We start from the raw sequence: 18,738 nt of genomic DNA, 5'->3' as shown, positions 1-18,738 counted from the left end.
TGTGTATTTTTTTTTTTTTTTTGCATTTAGTGAGTGTTATTCATAAATTGTTATTCATTTAATATTTATGGTATTTTCACATTTTAAGTCTATTAACGTTTCGTTTTTGTTACATTTAAAGCGTTCTTGATTTTTTAGCTTGTTGCTTCTCTAAAAAACATTGAGTAGAAATTGAAAAAGTTTATTATCTTTTATCAGTTACGATATAATTGTTAATTAATTATAATAGTGTATATACTTTATGTTCATATGCGTATATTGAGAAGAAAGTGGGCAAAAGAGTTTAAAAAAAAACATTTAAATGAACGACAAATTTGCAAGCACGAATTGCTTTTACATCAAAACGCTTACATTTAAGACTTTTATTTAATTTGTTGTTGTTCTTGGTTTTTTTGTTAAAGATATTTGCTTTTCATTTATGGTCCATAAAATTTCTATAAAAACACATCTATAATGCCGCTAGGCTAAATTAAACGCTTTCATCTCGCGCATTTTCCAAGAAAACCAACAATGAAAAATTGAAAAAAAAAACACAAGAAATGAAAAGCTGGCTAACACGTGCCACGCATGAGGCATGCCACATGCAGCAGCTGCTTTTGACTAACTAACATTTCTTGTTGCCGTTGTTGTTGTTGTTTTTTATGCACAAAATAGTATATATATATAGAGATATATATGTGTGCCAAACATCGGAGCATCGACTATCAGCTAGATCTCCTAGTTATCGGATAGCGTATATATATATGTATGTATGCACGATTTATCGTATATAGTCACAACACTAACGTTCTCTTATTTAACGCCTACAGCTGCTAATCAAACGTTCCATTAGTTTTCTACACAAAAAAGTTGATATTATTTTGTCGACAAAAGGAATTTTTTTAAATTAAAAAAAGTACAGAATACAAATTAAATATATATATATATATATATATATATATATATATATATATATTTTATATTGTTGCCTTTTTGCTTAGTCATTTGTTTTGTTTTGCGTACTAAATAGTTAACATTAATTTGTATTATTTAATATTCATAATATATGTATTTATATATAGATATATATATATGTATGCCCGTATGGATTATGCATAATCAATTAATAAGTAATTTGTAATTTGTATTTGTTAATTTCGTTACTGGCTAATTACGACAAGGACAAAATTTCCGACGACACGCATTTTGTTGTTGTTGTTGTTGTTGCATCAATTTGTATTTGCATCGATTTTAAAAACTACATCACAATAATTATATGCTAGACTTTCAAATAGATCTGTGTATCTGCATTTCTTGTTGCAGATTGCAATATATATATAAATATATATGTATGTATATTTAAATTTGTTGTTGTTTCGTTACAATTATTTCGTGCACAGCTGATTAATTATCATATATATATATATATATAGATATATATTCATGCGTATAATCATAATTTCGATAATTAAAATTTAATTAATTTTTAATAATAAAACGCGATTCGCTGTAAACCATTGAAAACTGGCTACGTTGAAAAATGTGTGTTGGGATTTCTATGATATATATATATATATATATCTTTTAGTATCATAATAGGAAGTGCCCACAACTTAGTTGTTACAAAAAAAATAAGGGGGTATACAAATAGCGACAAAGTTACGACTAACTACAAAATACTTGTAAGAAACCTAATTAACAAGAACTTTATATATGCGCATAGGTAGATAGTATCATAATTGTCTGTATAGCATATATATATGAGAGTATACATGTATATAGCATAAAGTACTCTTGAAACAATCCAAAAACAAAATGGTGTTCATTTTTTATACACTAACACTAAAGACAAGAAACCAAATCTCTGCGTTAAACATATTAAAAGTGAGTTCGAATTTAAAATAATAGACATACACGAATACGAATAAAACTAAATTAGAAATTAGAAACATATTTAAAAGATGTTTTATCAGTGTTCAATTATTATAGCTAGATTGCTTGCCGTTTTGTACTTTAGTAAACATTCTTATTAGTTGGGTTTGGGTTCTCGATCGAAGCACGAACAAAACAATCGAACTTTTAGAAACAAGTTTGAAATATCAAAAAGTGGGCTACACAAATTAAAAGAGCAGAGTTCTGGGTGTGTGTGTGTGTGTGTATCTAAGCAAGCTTTTGCTTGGTGTTTTCCAACACTGACCTGTTACCTGATCTCAATTTTTAAAATCCATTATTTATATATATTTTTCAAGTAATTGCTAAATACAATGCATCTAATTTGTTATGTTCCTTCTCTTTTTTCTTTTGTTTTGTACAAAGCCCCAGCTATACGTATATCTATTTGTGGGTCGGCTTAACCTTTTTAAGTTCTATGAGAGTGTATTTTATGTGTGTGTGTGAGTGTTGGTTAAAAACATAATAATATTTATAAAAAAAAAAACCGTATGTCTATGTTTATATTAGCTAGAATATATCGCATGTTCAGTTATCAGTTATTTCGGTTATCGCTAGGTTTACCTACAATATTGTTATATATATATATATATATATATATATATATATATATATATATATATGTACGTATATATATATATATATGTATGCTTTGATTGCTAGTAAGGTTTTTGCGGTATCATATATCATTTTGTAGTTTTATGATTATCTCACTAAAGTTGTTTTTTCTTTTTGTTTTGTTTTTGCTTTGTTTACAATATTTTGTTATTACTTTTGCATATTCGTTTGTTTTGTTGTTGTAAAAGGCAATTTTCGCATCAATATATGTTTTGTTTTGCTTTTGCTTTGTTGTTGTTGTTTTTGTTGTTGTTGCTGCTGCTGCTGCTTCGTGTTGGTGTTGCGTTTTAATTAAATATTTTGAGGTACTTGCTAAAAAGAGTCTAAAAAATGTTACTATGCCTTTTTGCACTAAGTATTTTTGTTGTTGCTTTTGTTTTCTGAACGCACAGAAACATTATTTTTGCATTAAATTTTATAATGTTGCATTAGTTTCATGCTTGTGTGTGAGTGTGTGTTTTTCTTTTTTTTTGTGTAATAGTATTTATAATATTTAGATTTAGATTAGGTTTAGTTTTAGTTGTAGTTTTACATATATATGTATGCATGTGGTTCTTAGACGTATCATAATATATAGAATACATATTTATCGTAGTGTTATGTACTTAGGCACATGTATATATATATACATATGCATATACATATACATATGCAGTGTATTACTTAGAAGTTCTAATAAAAAATATACAACACACATAGTGAAACGCTTTAGTTTTTTGTTTTTTTAAAGAGAAAATGAGGCTAACAATTTTCGCTTTGGAAAATGTTTACGCTTGTTTTTCTTTACAGTTTACAAAGTCTGTATGTGTGTGTGTGTTAATTACATGTGTGTGTGTGTGTTTAAACTATGCACTTTACACTCCAAACTGCGTGTAGAAAATGCTTGACATTTTTATTTAAAACAGAAAAAAAAATTAATTAATTATTTAATCATAATTCGCCATGGAATTACGGAACAATCGACAATCTTCAAAATGTTGGTGAAATTAAAATAAAAGCAGAATATGAAAAACAAACAACTGTAACTGGTGGGCGGGTTTGGTGCGGACAGGTGTTTCTTTTGTTTTCTTTTTTTTTTAACGTTTGCGGCGACTGCTGCGTGCAACACTTGTGTTGGCTGTTGTTGTTGTAGTTGTTGTAGTTCTAGTTGTTGTTGTTGTTGTTGTTGTTGTTGTGGTTGTTGCAGCTGTTGTTTCGTGCAACGTGTTGCTGTTGTGCTGTATGATGCTCTGCTGCATGAGCAGCATAAACCACCAGCATTGCGTCAACTGCAACTGTTGCAACTGCTGCTCCTCCGTGTTGCCGTTGCAGCTGCTGCTGTTGTCGTCGTCATCGTCGGCGTCGTCGCCATCAGCCGAGGCCATATAAGATCTAAAGTAGCGCAAGTATAAGAAGCATATGATTAGTTAAGCCGTTCTCTTGTTAGCTAGCACATAAAACCAGTTCAAATGGGCCACACTTTGTATGGCCATAAATCTGGCATTTTCGACTCACTCGAGAGCATCAATCAATCAATCAATCATGTTATCAAGTTCTGGGCTATGTGGAGAGTGGTGATGATGGTTGTTTTTTGTTTTTGTTTTTTTTTTTTTGGGGATGGGAGAGACTGTGTTGTAGTTGTTGCTGTGTTCTGGTCAATGGTGGCCTCTGGGATCCGGGATCCTCGTCAACCCTCGTTCGTTCACCCTGCAAGCTACTCAGCTCCATACCATATGTTGGTGGGCGCAAAGTGCGCTGCATGTTTGCTGGCAGCTACCTGGGCGGGACTCAATGGTCCAAATTGGCTGTACTGTGTCGGGATCTGTATGTGAGCCGGCAACGGATGGGATGGTATGACCTGAGAGTGCGAACGAGAACAAATTTCAATTGGATCAACAATAAAAATAATCGGAGTAAGATCTTTTCAAGGTGTATAAAGTACTTGAATATAAATATAAATTTATACACTGGTTAAATAATTAATTATTAATGAATAATCTGAGATTTAACTTGAGTGTAATATAATAATAAAAGAAATTAATCTATTGATAAGAAATTTTAAATTAAAAAAATGTTAAATACTTTTAATTACTTACGTATTTAAAATGGAATGTTATATCTAATTATAAGTAATTAAATATTTAGTAAGTATTAATTACTTGCCATTTTTAAGTAAATAAAAACCAATTTAATTACTGGAAATCTTATGAGTAATTAAATATCAATAATTGATGTATTTAAAAAAACTACATTAAATCCTTTTTAATTACTTTTCATTCTTTAGTAATTAAATATATATTGGGAGTAATTAAATATTTTGTATGTAGTTACTTAAGGACAAGGAATTGGCAAATTGAATGGATTTAAAGATTGTCAACAATGTTGAAAAAACTACATTAATTACATTTGAATTACTTTCAATTTTTACTAAATATAAATTGTAATTAAATATAAATTCGTAGGTAATTAAAGGCACTTAACAAACAAATTAAAAAGCATATTGAATGTAATGAGCAATTTTTTAATTTCTTCACCCACCTGTCGACTGGAACTGTTGTGTGCTGGCGGTGGCGCAACCACCGTGCGATTCGCATAGGCGTATGTGGGCGCGGCCTGGGATACGTAGACCGTGGGACGTCGATACATGTCGCCCTGTGCGTAAATGTCCGTCTGCAACATGGCCGCAGCGGCCGTCGATGAGGGTGAGCCGCCCAGCGGCGTGCCCGCCTGGTGATGATGATGATGACTGTGGCTGCCATGATGATGATGCGGTGGCCCAGCTGGCGGCTGGCCAGCAGCAGCAGCTGCCGATGTTGGTGGCGGCTGCGATGGCTGGCGATAGACCTGCGGTGCGCCCCACGACGGCGGACCGACACTGGCGGCAGCAGCAGCAGCTGCAGCCGCTGCGGCGGCCGCGGCGCTTATCGACGAGGAGCTGCTCGAGCTGCTCTTCGAGTGGGCCAGCGGCGGAGCCACAGTGGGCGTCACATAGCTGACGGGCGCAACGGAGGGCGCTTCGCGCTTCGGATGTGCCAGCGGCATAGCTGCGCCACTGGAGCCGGCTGCCCAGGAGCTGCGCTTGGTCTCCAGTTGCAGCTGTTGCTGTGGCGGCTGTTGCTGCTGCTGTGGCGCGTAGTCCGAGTAGAATTCTGGCGGCTCCTGTTTGGTTGGAATATGCGGCAGACTGGTAACGGGCGGCGGCGGTGCCTGCTGCTGTTGCACCTGTATCTGCACCTGCGGCTGCGGCTGATAGTTGCACTCGCTTTGGGCCATGGCCAGAATGCGCTTCTTCTGCGATTGCCCCGGCTCGTATTTGATGCTGGGCTGCTGCTGCTGCTGTGGCTGGTGCTGCGCTTGGGCTTGCGGCGGCGGCGGCTGTGGCTGATAGTGCGGCGTCTGCTGTGCCGGCTGCACCTGCACCTGCTGGTGATGATGATGTTGTTGTTGCTGCTGCTGCTGCGGCTGCTGCTGGTGATGATGATGCTTGGGACTGGGCACGGCCAGGGCGGCGGCTGCGGCGGCATGATGACGTCGTCGCGCATCCTCCGGATCGTGATCACCTACGGTAACGCATGGAATTACTAGATGGACGTGTTGTTGTTGCGTTGACTTATGACGACTGAGATGCGACTGAGACGTGGTCGAGGCAAGGGCGGAGGAAACGGAGGCGGGCACAGCTAAAGGAACGGGTATGGGTAAGGGTACATTATGCTGATTAAGGCAAAGGCCAGAGGTGGATGTGGATATGGAGGCGGATGAGGAGGCGGAGCTGTTGCCAAATTGTGTGCTATTTATGGATACGGGTGCGGGATTAAGCTGTAGACTATGATGGTTATGGTGATGGGTGGGTTGTGATAATGGTTGTGGTGGTGGTGGTTGTTGTTGGTTGGAAGTGGAAGCAGAATTGGAAGTGGTGTTGTGATGACTGTTGTTGTGGGAGCTAGGCTGAAAGCAGGTCTGCTGCTGCTGCTGCTGTTGTAGTTGCTGCTGCTGTTGTTGCTGCTGCTGCTGCTGTTGTTGTTGCTGTTGTTGCTGCTGCTGCTGTTGCTGTGTTGCCTGCAGCGCACAGTTGTTGTCTAGGACAGCTGCAGCAAAGCCATTTCCATTGCCATTTCCATTTCCACTTCCGCTTCCGCCCAGCGAGGCTGCATGTTGTTGTTGTTGTTGTTGATGATGATGATGATGATGATTATTGCTACTGTTACTGCTACTGCTACTGCTACTGCTACTATGATGGGGCAGCGGCAACGGCGGCGGCGGCAACTGCTGACTGTTACTGCTACTGTTAATATTACTGCTACTGCTAGAGCTACTGTTGCCGTTGCCGTTGCTGCCGCCGTGATGTTGCTGCTGTTGTTGATGGTTGCTGCTGTTGTTGTTGTTGTTGTGGTGACTATGGTGACTATGATGGCTATGATGACTAGCTCCGCTACTGCCGCCCAGCTGGCTGTTACATTTGCTGACCAAACGTTGACTGCTGCTGCTGCTGCTGCTGCCGCTGCTGGTGGCATTCGCGGAGCTGTTGTTGTTGTTGGAACTGTGTGCATTACCATAATTAACGGCCTGATGTTGCACATGCAACGGCTGTCCGCTGCTGCGGCAATGCAGATTGCTGCTCGAATTGCTCGCCGAGTGCTGCTGCTGTTGTTGCTGCTGCTGCTGTTGCTGCTGATGTTGCTGCTGTTGATGTTGGTGTTGCTGCTGCTGCTGCTGCATTAGGCTGCTGCTGGTCTGCGATTGGGCGTGCGCGCGCTGCTTGATGGGCGCGACTGTGGCGCTGTTTGGCGGTAGATCGCCGCCCTCATCCTCGCTGTCCGAAATGGTAATCACATCGCCCACAACCGCAGTCGGCGATGGCGTGTCATGTATGGTAATTGTCGGCTGCTTGACGTGCTGCGGCTGATGCGCATGCAACGGCGGCTGGCTGCTGCTGCTGCCACCGCTGGCATGATAGCCCACAGCGGAGCTGCCGCCGCCGCTTCCACCACTGCAATTGTTGATGACAATGTGATGGCCAGCGGTGTTGTAGGCGCTGTTGCTGCTGCTGCTGCCGTGCGGCGCATGAGCCACGGGCGCATGATGATGCGAACTCGACGAGCTGCTGCCACTGGCATTGACAATATCTAGAATAGGAAGGTACATAATATATTAGTTGAATGCCAAGTAGCGTAATAAAGTAAATATCCTTGCAGGCAATAAAGTTATCTACAAGTGAGCCTAATTCTCTATGCCTTCTCACTGTGAACACTCAGTCAAATTAAGATTTGCAAAAAATCAAGAATTCTTTTTATAAAAGATTATCATATTGTTTATGTTAAATAAAAGTTCATTTTACAAAAGCTGCCTTTTGGTTGATTGTTCCTATAGAAGCTATCTACTAAACAGGTTGTTTCTATTACTCTATGATAGATTCGATAAGACCAAGTTGGACTGATAAACAGACAGACTTGACTGCATCTACTCGTCTGCTCATGCTGATCAAACATATCTATACACAATAGATCCCCCGTTGCCTGCTTTGGGTCACACATCGCCCGCTGCAAGGATATTACGAGCTATAAGTAGACACTCACTGCTGGCCGATGAGGCAGAGCTGGCCACAACGGCTCCAGCGGCGCCAGATCCATAGCCGCCTCCGTAGTTGCAATTGTGATGGGCGTGATACTGCGGCGAGACATGGGCGGCGCGCTGATAGCGCTGCTGATGCGGCGGTGAGCTCTCCTTGACACGCTTCTTGACAGGCGACAGCTGCTGGTGTTCCTTCTTCTCGTGACGCGGCACGCGATAAGAGTTGCCCTTGCTGTAGAGTAGAGTAGAGTAGAGGCTTAGTGTTTGATAGAGTTTGTTTAAATGTAGAGCTGGGATACGCACGCTAGATGATGAGCCGGCGACTCCTTCTTGAGATCGTTGCGCGGCAAATTGAGATGATGCTTGGGATAAATCTCCTCCACATTGAACAGCGGCGTCGAGTCAACGATTAGCGAATGTGCGGGCGCCTGTTGCGGCCAGGATGGCACCAATGCCATCTGACGTCCGGTTTGCGGCCAGGCAACGCCACTTGCCTGGACCCGATTGGTGAGCAGCATACGCTGACCCGAGCTGGGCTCCACCATGGACACGGGCACCGGCACATTGACATATTGCTGGGGCGGCACCTGCAACGGCGGCTGCATTGTGGCCACCACATGCTTGGTGGGACTGGGCATGGCCTGATACGAGGGCGGACAGAGTATGTTGGAGACCAGCTGATGCTGGAACGTGTCGGTGCGCGCCTGTGGATACTGCCGTGCCACATTGCGTCCGCCGTAGATTTGATAGAGACCCTCGTAGGCCAAAGGACGACCATCGCGCACGAGGCGCTGCACCTGACTGGTCAGCTGATTGTTGATCGTAAAGGTCATGTTCTCGGTGCTGCTGGGCACGAAATTGGTGACCAGCGTGGGAGCTGGTTGTACGCTGCGTCAAGAAAAAAACATACAGAGTATTATGTATAATAGATAAACCCTTTCAAGCTGGCAGTTGTCTCTACTCACGTATGGAAATCGCCGCGACGACAGACCTCCATCATTTGGACAGAGGCCTTCACATTGTTGCAATAGACATAGTCGACCAGGTGGGTGAGCCTCGTGAAGCTGTGATTCAGTGCCTCGGTTGGTGTCAAACGTCGCTCCTGATCTATGGTCAGCATGCGCTTCAGTAGATCTATGAATTCACGACGATCCGTTTTCTCGGCCAACAATTGGCCACCCTCCAAATCCGTGGGCACATTCACCTGGCCAATATCATCCAGACAATTGAAGATATATTTGCGTGCCTCCTTGCTCTTGGTGTTCGTTTCCGCCTCATGCTCTTCGGTGGTCTTAAGGCGCCAAAATGGATACGTCGAGTCGACGTCACGATAAAAGAATTTCGATGTCTTCGAGGCGCTATTCAGCATATGCTCTGTGGGCAGACCCTGTGTCTGTGATATATAGCGTATCTGATCGAACTCCGAGCTGCCCGGATACAGGGGCCAGCCCAGAAAGAGCTCGGCCACAACACAGCCCAGCGACCACATATCGATGGCCTCACAGAACGGCAAACCCAATATGATCTCGGGTGCGCGATAATAGCGCGATTGCAGATACGTATTGCAAACAGTTTTGCTCACATGCGAGGCGCTGCCAAAATCGATTACCTTGACGCGATACGGCTGACGCACCGGATCCACAAGCATTATGTTCTCCGGCTTCAGATCGGCGTGAATCAGCCCCAGTTGCTTCAGCTTCAACAGGGCAGTCAGCACCTGAAAGAGAGAGAGAGAAAAAGAGAGAGAGAGGGAATTATTAAAGAATTTTAATTAATTGCTTACTCCTCTCTCCATCGAGACTCACCTGCTCCAGTATGGGACGTATGTACTTGAGCGGCAGCGGTGAAAATTTGTTTTGCTTGAGAAAATCATAGAGATTCTGCTCGAGCATCTCAAAGACCAGGCAGGTGTGATTCTTGTGCTGAAAGCACTCGAAGGCGCGCACAAAATTGAACTCATCCGCATTCTCCTGACTGAGCCGCGAGAGTATCGAGACCTCAATCTGACCCTGGCGTGCATAGGAGGGATGATTTTTCAAAATCTTAATGGCAACAATTTCGGAGGTGCCGCGTTTCCAGCACTTGACCACCTGACCAAAGGTGCCGCGGCCCAAAAACTCCAGAACCTGCAAAAGAGAGAGCCAGAAAAGGGGGGTTCAGTCCGGTTTGGGTTAAATGATGAGTACACAAGTATTTACCTCATATTCGGCGGAGAGCGAATAGAGCACCTCGTGCTGCACCAGCTGATAGTCGCCGTCGGCGCCGCTGCTGGAACGTTTGCTGGGGGGCTGCGTATTGGCATGCCCCCCCGATGTGGCAACCTTTGCGTGCGCCGTCTTGAGGCTGAGGCTGATGCTGTTGCTGTTGTGGCTGCTGCTGCTGCTGCTGCTGATCACAAAGCTCTGAGCGGAGGCTGCCGCTGCTGCTGCTGCCACTGCTGCCGCTGCCTGTACCTGGCCGTGCCGCAACTCAACGCTGCCGCCGTTGTACGAGTCCACGCAGCCGCAATCGCAATCTGCAAAGGCAACAATGAGAAGAGACAAAATGTTAGTTTAAGATTTCTATGATTATATACTTATTTATTTTATTTATACTTTATTCTTTTAATTTATATTTGTTAATATATTTTTTTATTAAATATTTTACAAATTTTTGTTATATTTATTTTTATAACTTTTATTTATATTCAATTTATTTTTTTTTTTAATTTATTTTTTTTTTCTTTTTTATTTATGTTTTTTCATTTCTTTATTTATTTTATTTTTTTTATTTTTCTAGTCACCTCTTTTTAGCAAACGCCGTATAACTGAGGCTAACATTTTGTTGTTCAAATTTCTTGACTAGTTAAAAAATTCTCCTAAGGCTGCGCAACCGTGCAACAGCTCAGGCAATTTTACAATGCGACCGAAAGCAGCTCGCGGAATCGGCAAATGTCGCTGATGCATCAGATCTAGATATAGATCTATATATATATAAATATATATGCACATATATGTCTCAGCGGCGTCTTGTCAACGCCCCTGACAAAGAAAGCGCTGACAACAACAACAACAACAACAACAACAAATCGCAACGCGCATTTTGGCCAATTCAAAACAGTCGCAAATGGCTGACAAGTCACAATAATTATAATTAAAACAAGTTCCGAGTATTTCAATCGGGTGCAAACGACTGCGTAATACGCGCCCGACCTCGGGTAATATGGAGAGTTATCCAAGAAGTTATATATTTTTATGTGTAAATACTTTAGAAAAAGCTGAATACCAAATTTGTTGTCTGGAGCTCGTATAGTCCTCGAGTTATGGCCAAAGAACCAAGTCTCAAAATCAATTTACGAAAATGGGGGAGTATCAAAAAAGGAAATTATATTCTTCCAAAGATGCACTAGTTTCATCAAATATTTCAAGCTCTGATGCATACATATACATGACTACATATACCCAATTGCAAGTCTCTAGCTTTTGTGCGCTTTTTCGAGAACGAAGCGTTGAAACAAATGGGCATAGCACAAAGCCAATATACCCTCTTTCACTATGTGAATGGGTATAACGAAGCGAACAACACGTGAACAGGCACATTTACAATAATAACATCAATAGCAACAACAAAAACAACACACAATGCATTTGCAATAAGGAAGCTGACATATACACATACATATATATTTTTATATAAATATATATATATATATGCATATAGATATACATTGAATATTTACCGACGCAGATGATGGACCATTGTTGTAGATATCCGAGAGTCATCATGTTTTTATACAGGTACGAACGCTATATATATACATATATATACGAATATATATACATATATATAAATTTGAGAATGCGCTAACTTTGTTTAGTGTAAAAAAACCCGTTATGAGACGACTGAATTGCTAAATCTAGGCATACTTGGGTATACTTATGGAGGTATACACAAGCGGTAAACACAAATTCAACAGAGTAGATGAGGCTCAGCCAACTCTGATTGAGCCTAAAGCAGATATATGGCGTAAAGTATCGGAATTTGTGAATACTTTCACATAGGAGCATGAGGAACTGGCAATAGCTAGATAAGTGTTACAAAAAGATTACAATTATATGCATGGATGTATGAGTGTATGTATGAGTTTTTGCGTATATTAATCTATGCATGTACACATATATTGTTTGTGTGCATATACATACATACATAAAAACATACATATGCACATACATTCACATATACATATGTACCTAAATGTATACATACATATGTACCAACATTTATACATACATATGTACCTACATGTATACACACATATTTATGTACACAAGTATACATGCATACATATGTACATACATAAAAAAAAAAAGAAGAGGCAACAAAAAACACTACACTACTAAGTAGCTAAGCTTGAAAAACAGCAGAGCCCACTTGAATTCTTGAGAATCGAGGAGTAGAGCACTTGGTAGAAATTCGTGCATACATATGTTACATGCATAAATGCATACATGCATGCATGCATATATATATACATACTTACATGCATGCATAGACTAACACACACACGTCCACAGACACACACACACACACACACACACACATTTATAATTTTTATATGACTTCTTTAGAATATCTTCATTAAATTTTACTAGTCGACAGTTTATGTTTAAATAAAATCTTAGATAAAAGACGTCGCATGCCTTAAGCATGTCGAAGAACTCAATTTCCCAACTATTGGAATTTCCGCAAATTCTAATTATCGAGCGAGCTCTGGACAATTGATTATGAATGGAGAAGGTCGTCATAACATATTATAGGTCAGAGTTCAGTCAATATTTCACAATTAATTGGAATGTAGCTGCTAATTAGTTGCCCACCCGCTGTCCCAAGCTTTGGGAGTTCCTAGAAAAAGGGGGTTGGCCTTTTTCTTGGCATCACTTTTCCGCCATAATTGTCGTCGTTAACTTTTGTTAGTTGCGACTAAATTTAGAACCGGTTAAATAGAATTGACCGCCCACAGCACCTGCTGTTGCCTACAGACACCCACACCCCTTCCCCAACCCCCTCAACAGCCATTACATAATTTAATTAATTTGCGTCAGAGGACATTCGATACAAATGCGAAAGACATAAAAATAGCGCACGGGACGAGAAGCACGGAACAAATAACAACAACAACAAAAAAATGTGTACATAAAAAGAGGCAACCGGAGCCACGCGCGCTCGGTAAAAGGAAAATTCTATGGCAAACGCTGCTGAAGGTCGTTTGGGTGCCCGGGGGAGGGCGAGGGTTGGGGTTCAACTTGGCCAGCGGCTTGTGCAAGAGCCGGACACAAAGTGTGGCCGCCACTCGTAATCAAAACTAACATTTAAGGACACACGCGACGCGGCAATGTCCTGCGCTGCCACCTTCCCATTGGACGGGGGCGGGGGCGTGTTGCGCAGTGCGGGGGTACGAACATTTGACTGCGAGTGGAAATTTATGACAGAGCAGCGAGTGAAAACTAAATGCAATAAATAATGCAAAAGCCGATGAGGAATAGGTGAGCAATACGACAGAAATCAAATTGAAATCGAAAGGTAAACAGGGCAGTGGCTAAAGATAAGCTGGCTGACTGGACGAGAAAATACCCTGTAAAAGAGTATTTTCTTTTGATTATCTTATATTTTGAATGTTCAGGACTTTAAGAAAGCACTTCAATGTGCGCCTAAACCAAAAATGAAGGGTATTCCTCTAATAAAGAAAGTTTGGGCCGAAATGCCGGACCATTTCAATCAAGTACAAGAAACTATATATGTGTACGTTTTAAAAAAATTTGCACGTCAAATTAATCGTTAAAATACACTCAAACGAAAAATAAATGTGTTATCGATATTTATCGATGTTCTCAGTTCTTAAATATCAACTTTGGATGTTATTTATATTCGAGAGTTAATATTTAAATTGCATTTAGTATATATTATTCTAGGGGTATACATTTCTAGTCTCAAAAAGTTCGTCTTGGAGCTAATTTTTACTCCAATTTATCGATCAGTTAAAGTTAATAAGAAAAATATGTTTTTGCTGTTATCCGTTCATAAGAACTTATATTTAAGCATGTTTGAGGCGTTTAGTTCTCGTATAATTTGTAACATATTAAAAAAATGGTTGGATATCGATATAAATCGATGTTTCGTTGAACATCGATAGTTATCGATTGAACAGTTATCGAAAATATAAACAAAAGCTATGTGTGCGATAACCACACGCTTGCTAAGACTATTTGATACTCTGAAGGAGCGCATTCTTACAGAAATTCAGGCATCTATCAATTCAGCTAGCCTAGCCGATAGACAAGTATATATATTTATAGACTTAATGTCTGCGTTTGCCTCTTACAGACCTTTGCAACAACTTTATTTTCCCTGTTTGAGCAGCAACAGAATATGCAGCCAAGGTCAAATGTCGGACAAACGTTGGAATTGAGTCAACGAAAAGAACTCAGCACCAGGCTGAAGGCTGCTCGCCTCATGGACTCCGCGTCGAGCTGAGCTGAGCCCAGGGCCAGGTTATGCGCCAATGGCAAGGACTTTGGTTTTGTTCACGTGGCATTGCCACATGGCTGTGGCAACTGCAACAAGTTACGCACACACACACACGGACCCCAACTTGCCACATGCACAACGTCTCGTACACTCCACGCAGCTAACGCTTTGACATCAATTTGCATGTTTATTGTTGAGTTGCACAATGAAACGAATTCGCTTACGCAAATCTCAGCTGCAGTTGGCAGTTGCCGCAGTTGCAACTGGCACTCGAAACGTCAAAGCTGCAACGTGACGCAGTTTTGGCAAACAAAACGAAGCTCGAAAAGCTCTTTGCCACACAGCCGCTTGTTGCATAAACAGCGATTCAACCAACTGTAAAGGCAACCAACATGGATGAGAGGCAGAGGCAGAGGCAGAGCCAGCGGCAGGGCCGGGGCGGTCGACCATGCCACCACGCAGCTGCCACATAACATGTTAGATGCGGGCGTTGCACGTAACTGTAGCTGATGAAGAATTTTAAAAGCGATGGCAAGAACAAGAGCTAACAGCCCCCAACACCTCCAGGTGGGTGTGTGTGGAAGGGCGGGGGGGCTCTGCTTGCACCTGGTGTGTTGCGCAGGTTAGGTTCGAGGGTGCTTTATCGTGCAAGCTCGCAAACTATGGAAAATGCATAAAGGGTTTATTTATAAATTAAATGAAATGTGATTTCCATCAGGCAGCTTTAGTATAAAGTATAAAGTAATTCAATCCGAAATGATGTAAGCAAAATGCAGTTCGTTCAATTTTGAATGGATTGTCCCCAAGGCAAATATATTGTATAGGAATTCAATGTTAATAGGAGAAATATATAAATTGGGATTGCATAAGAAAGTGGAAATGAAACTTTAGTCAGTCAATCAGGACAAACATTTTTATAGATTGATCTATATACTATATAGTAAATGGACTTTTTTTCAAATGCGGTAAGTACCAGAAAACCAAACAATGAATGTTCTTTTGAAATAACCATATACATATTTCAATCGATTGTATCTATAGGAACTATATGATATAGTGAAACGATGTTGGGTTTTTGCCAAAATACAAATAATGTTTTGGCAAAACATCTGCAACATATGGAAATCTGCAAATCCTTACCATAACTTAGAAATATAGTTTTGGAAAAAGCAACTACAAATAAATAATAAACAATTAATAATAATTAATAATAATAATTAATAAAGAACATTATTCTAGAATATATAGATATACACATAATATAGAGAGAGATTAAAGATTATTCCAGGAACTTTTCAACTTGTTCCAAATTATTTGTAGAAACTCTTTCAACTTTCCAAAATACATATTGCACATTATTCCAGAAACTTTTTTACCCATAAATATATATCTAAATTATTTCAGAAACTGTTCAACTTGTAAAAATATCTCTTAGATTATGCTAGAAACTCAACTTATTAAGAAACTTATCAAATTTTTGGAGACTTGCGTTTTTCTTATGTAAAAATTGTATATAAACTTTTGCAGCTGGTTTTATCAGCACTCGAGAGACATTCAGAGAGAGAGAGAGAGAGAGAGAGAGAGAGAGAGAGAGAGAGAGACAGAGAGAGAGAGACAGAGAGAGAGAGAGAAAGAGAGAGAGAGAGGAAGAGAGGGTTCATGTTATCGTTGCCCTCCGTGTTATCGGTTATCGGTTTCTCAGTAAAAAAAAAGGTGCTGTCATAATTAATGTTACACAAATATAAACAAGATAGCTCTGCTATAAAAAAAAAACACTTTATGGCAAATGTGAACGGATTGTGATGGAGGCACGTGTAGACATTATAAGAAATTGATTGGGCAGAGATTAAAGCTGAGCTTATTTTCGACTTCAAACTAGATTCTTAACTGCACGGCCGGAAAATCAAGCCAAATAGAAACATTTAGTGGGCTTTGGCTTTGTGGAGAAAGTTGGTGCAACAACTTTCCTAAAGCCGAAACCCAGCGAAATGTAAATTGAATTTCATGTTGCACGTTGCATGTTGCATGTTGGTGAAAACGCGACAGCTTACACCGGAAGTGGAGGGTGCTGAGCACAAGAAAGAGGTTGCCTTATAAAAAACAATAAATAAATAAACAAGCACGATAAATGCTTATGTTTAAAAAATATTTTAAACCTCAAGTCGCCAAACGGAAGCGGAAAGATAAGAAGCGCGTGAAAAGAGAGACGAAACAAAATAAAATTAAATAAAATAATCATAATTTCCAGAAGTAACAGGTTATATGGTATACATAATGCCCGACGGCGACTAGCGCTGATTAATGGGCGCAAACAATAAAAAAAAAAAACAGGGGCACAAAACGCACAGCAAGAAATGTTGACAAGACAAGGGTGAGCGAGGGAGGGGGGGGAGGGGAGTGAGTCTGCCTATTGGAGTTGTGCAAATATTTGTTGCTGCAATGAGAGCAATGCACGCACAAGCATTTCCACTTGTCGCGACGCACCTAGCAACAACAACAACAGCAACAACAACAACAGAGCAGTTCCAATGGGAGAGCGTTAGCAACATTGTTGCTACATAATTGCGCTTTTGTTGCCAGTGCTCTCAGCCCAGCTCTGCTGCGGACAGCCAGGCAGGCAGCCAGAACGTGCAAGAACAACGGAGAAAGTTGCCGTGCACACACACACACACACACACACACACGACAATAATTGGGCGAATTCATGTTGCTTGGGCGGGCAATGTTGCCAAACAGCTTTGAGGCGAATTTATGCTCTGCTGCTTGCTGTACGCATGCATATTTCACGAGTTTTTGCTGCTGCATTTTGTTAGGCCGGACGCAAGCGCAGCATCATTTACATAAGGCAACAACAGCAATAACTCATGCTTTGTACGCTGCCGCTGCACACTTCAGCGAGCAGAACAGTTAAAAAAAATAAAGACGCCCAAATAAAAACTGGCACACACACAAAATGGCAGCAGCCTGGCAACAACAAGCGGCAGCGGCAGCAGCAACATGTTGACGTTGCAAAAATGTCGCCAATTGCCTTTCTAAAAGCAAAAAAAAAAAATAAACAAAATGTAAGCACAAGCAGCACATAAAATGCCTTTTCTGTACTTTCACAGCAGAAAAAAAGCTCAAAAAAAGCGAACAAATAAAACTAAAATAAAAACCAGCTCAGAGTTGAAAAATCAAAAAGGCGATCAAATGACAACAAGATACAACCGCAATAAGCGGCCAGAGTGGAAGCAGAAGAAGCAAACAACAACCGTTGCAGCGGCACATCAAGGCGAGGGCGAGGCGAGGACGCGACGCGTTATCGATATCGCTATCTAATGGCGACGCAGATAGCGCGAGAGAGAGAGAGCTGGAGAGGGTGAGAGCGCGTTTTGGGCAACATGTGTCCAGCAAAAATTTGCATATATTTTGTTTTTTTTTTTTATGGCAATCGGAAGTTCGTTTCACGCACGAAAAACACAATATGCAAATTACAATAAGATGAAAAATAAAACAACAACGCCCAAATTGTGTCTTAATTTGTTGCCGTAAAATTGTTTTTGGTATAATGGCATATAACTGTTGTTGTTGTTGTTGCTGTTGTGTGCATTTGTGTAATTGCATTGCACACTTGATTGCACGCAGCGGCAGCGACAGAGGCAGCGACGTCAACCGTGGCGGCTGCGATTGCGACTGCGATGACGCCAATAAACTTACGCCCAGCAACAACAACAAGCAGCGAAAGGCTGCGACGCACTCACTCTCTTCACGTCCGTCCGTCTCGCTCTCGCTCTCTCGCGCTGCTTTCTGAATTGAGTTTTTGTTTTTGCTGCTGCGGCGATTAAAATGTATTTTGTTTTCGCATTGTTTGTGATTGCCGCGAGTGCATTAACAGCAGCTGCGACAACAACAACAACAGCAACAGCAACAAATAACAGAATCAATTACAAATTAAATGCGAACAACAACGAAACAGCGGAATAAAACAGAAAGCAAGCTAAATGCATTTCAAGAGCTTTTTGTTGCTGTTGTTGTTGTTGTTTTATTTAACGATAACAGCGAAATTTTCACTTATATTGCAGAAAGCAACAAAAAAAAAAACAGCAAGAAACACAAATGCAATTTAAATTTAAATTGCGCGGATTTACGCCAGCATGATTT

The 18,738-nt window shown here is 40.7% G+C and overlaps 2 protein-coding genes across 5 annotated transcripts in view; both read right to left on the bottom strand.

The window, feature by feature from the left end:
- LOC138911049 (ELMO domain-containing protein C-like) lies at positions 1 to 4,175 on the bottom strand. Its single transcript, XM_070207964.1, has 2 exons — positions 4,042 to 4,175; positions 1 to 3,918 (listed from the first exon to the last, which is right to left on the bottom strand). The coding sequence occupies exon 2, from the start codon at positions 3,909 to 3,911 to the stop codon at positions 3,624 to 3,626; it is 288 nt and encodes a 95-aa protein (XP_070064065.1). The 5' UTR covers positions 3,912 to 3,918; positions 4,042 to 4,175; the 3' UTR covers positions 1 to 3,623.
- The window catches only part of Hipk (Homeodomain interacting protein kinase), a 48,888-nt gene continuing 34,260 nt past the window's right edge, over positions 4,111 to 18,738 (bottom strand). Inside the window, exons 1-10 of one of the 4 annotated variants that reach the window (XM_070207957.1) lie at positions 10,877 to 10,984; positions 10,293 to 10,609; positions 9,900 to 10,220; positions 9,060 to 9,811; positions 8,398 to 8,982; positions 8,100 to 8,326; positions 7,235 to 7,649; positions 6,663 to 6,751; positions 5,065 to 6,086; positions 4,111 to 4,384 (exon numbers count right to left, since the gene is read on the bottom strand). In XM_070207957.1, coding sequence (XP_070064058.1) covers positions 4,241 to 4,384; positions 5,065 to 6,086; positions 6,663 to 6,751; positions 7,235 to 7,649; positions 8,100 to 8,326; positions 8,398 to 8,982; positions 9,060 to 9,811; positions 9,900 to 10,220; positions 10,293 to 10,609; positions 10,877 to 10,913 — 3,909 coding nt within the window. In that variant the 5' untranslated portion in view covers positions 10,914 to 10,984 and the 3' untranslated portion in view covers positions 4,111 to 4,240. Of the gene's footprint in view, positions 4,385 to 5,064; positions 6,087 to 6,662; positions 6,752 to 7,076; positions 7,650 to 8,099; positions 8,327 to 8,397; positions 8,983 to 9,059; positions 9,812 to 9,899; positions 10,221 to 10,292; positions 10,610 to 10,876; positions 10,985 to 11,812; positions 11,936 to 18,738 lie in introns of those variants that run through there. The other 3 variants (XM_032434637.2, XM_032434638.2, XM_002046441.4) reach the window with 3 other exon arrangements.

Source organism: Drosophila virilis, chromosome 3, assembly GCF_030788295.1.
Source record: "Drosophila virilis strain 15010-1051.87 chromosome 3, Dvir_AGI_RSII-ME, whole genome shotgun sequence".
Lineage (NCBI taxonomy): Eukaryota > Metazoa > Arthropoda > Insecta > Diptera > Drosophilidae > Drosophila > Drosophila virilis.
Note: the sequence above shows the minus strand (reverse complement) of the source record. Positions and strands in the feature narration are given on the sequence as shown.

What these genes read in the sequence shown, in the direction of transcription:
- LOC138911049 (XM_070207964.1), bottom strand. Translation starts at nt 3,911, where the DNA reads ATGGCCTCGGCTGATGGCGACGACGCCGACGATGACGACGACAACAGC.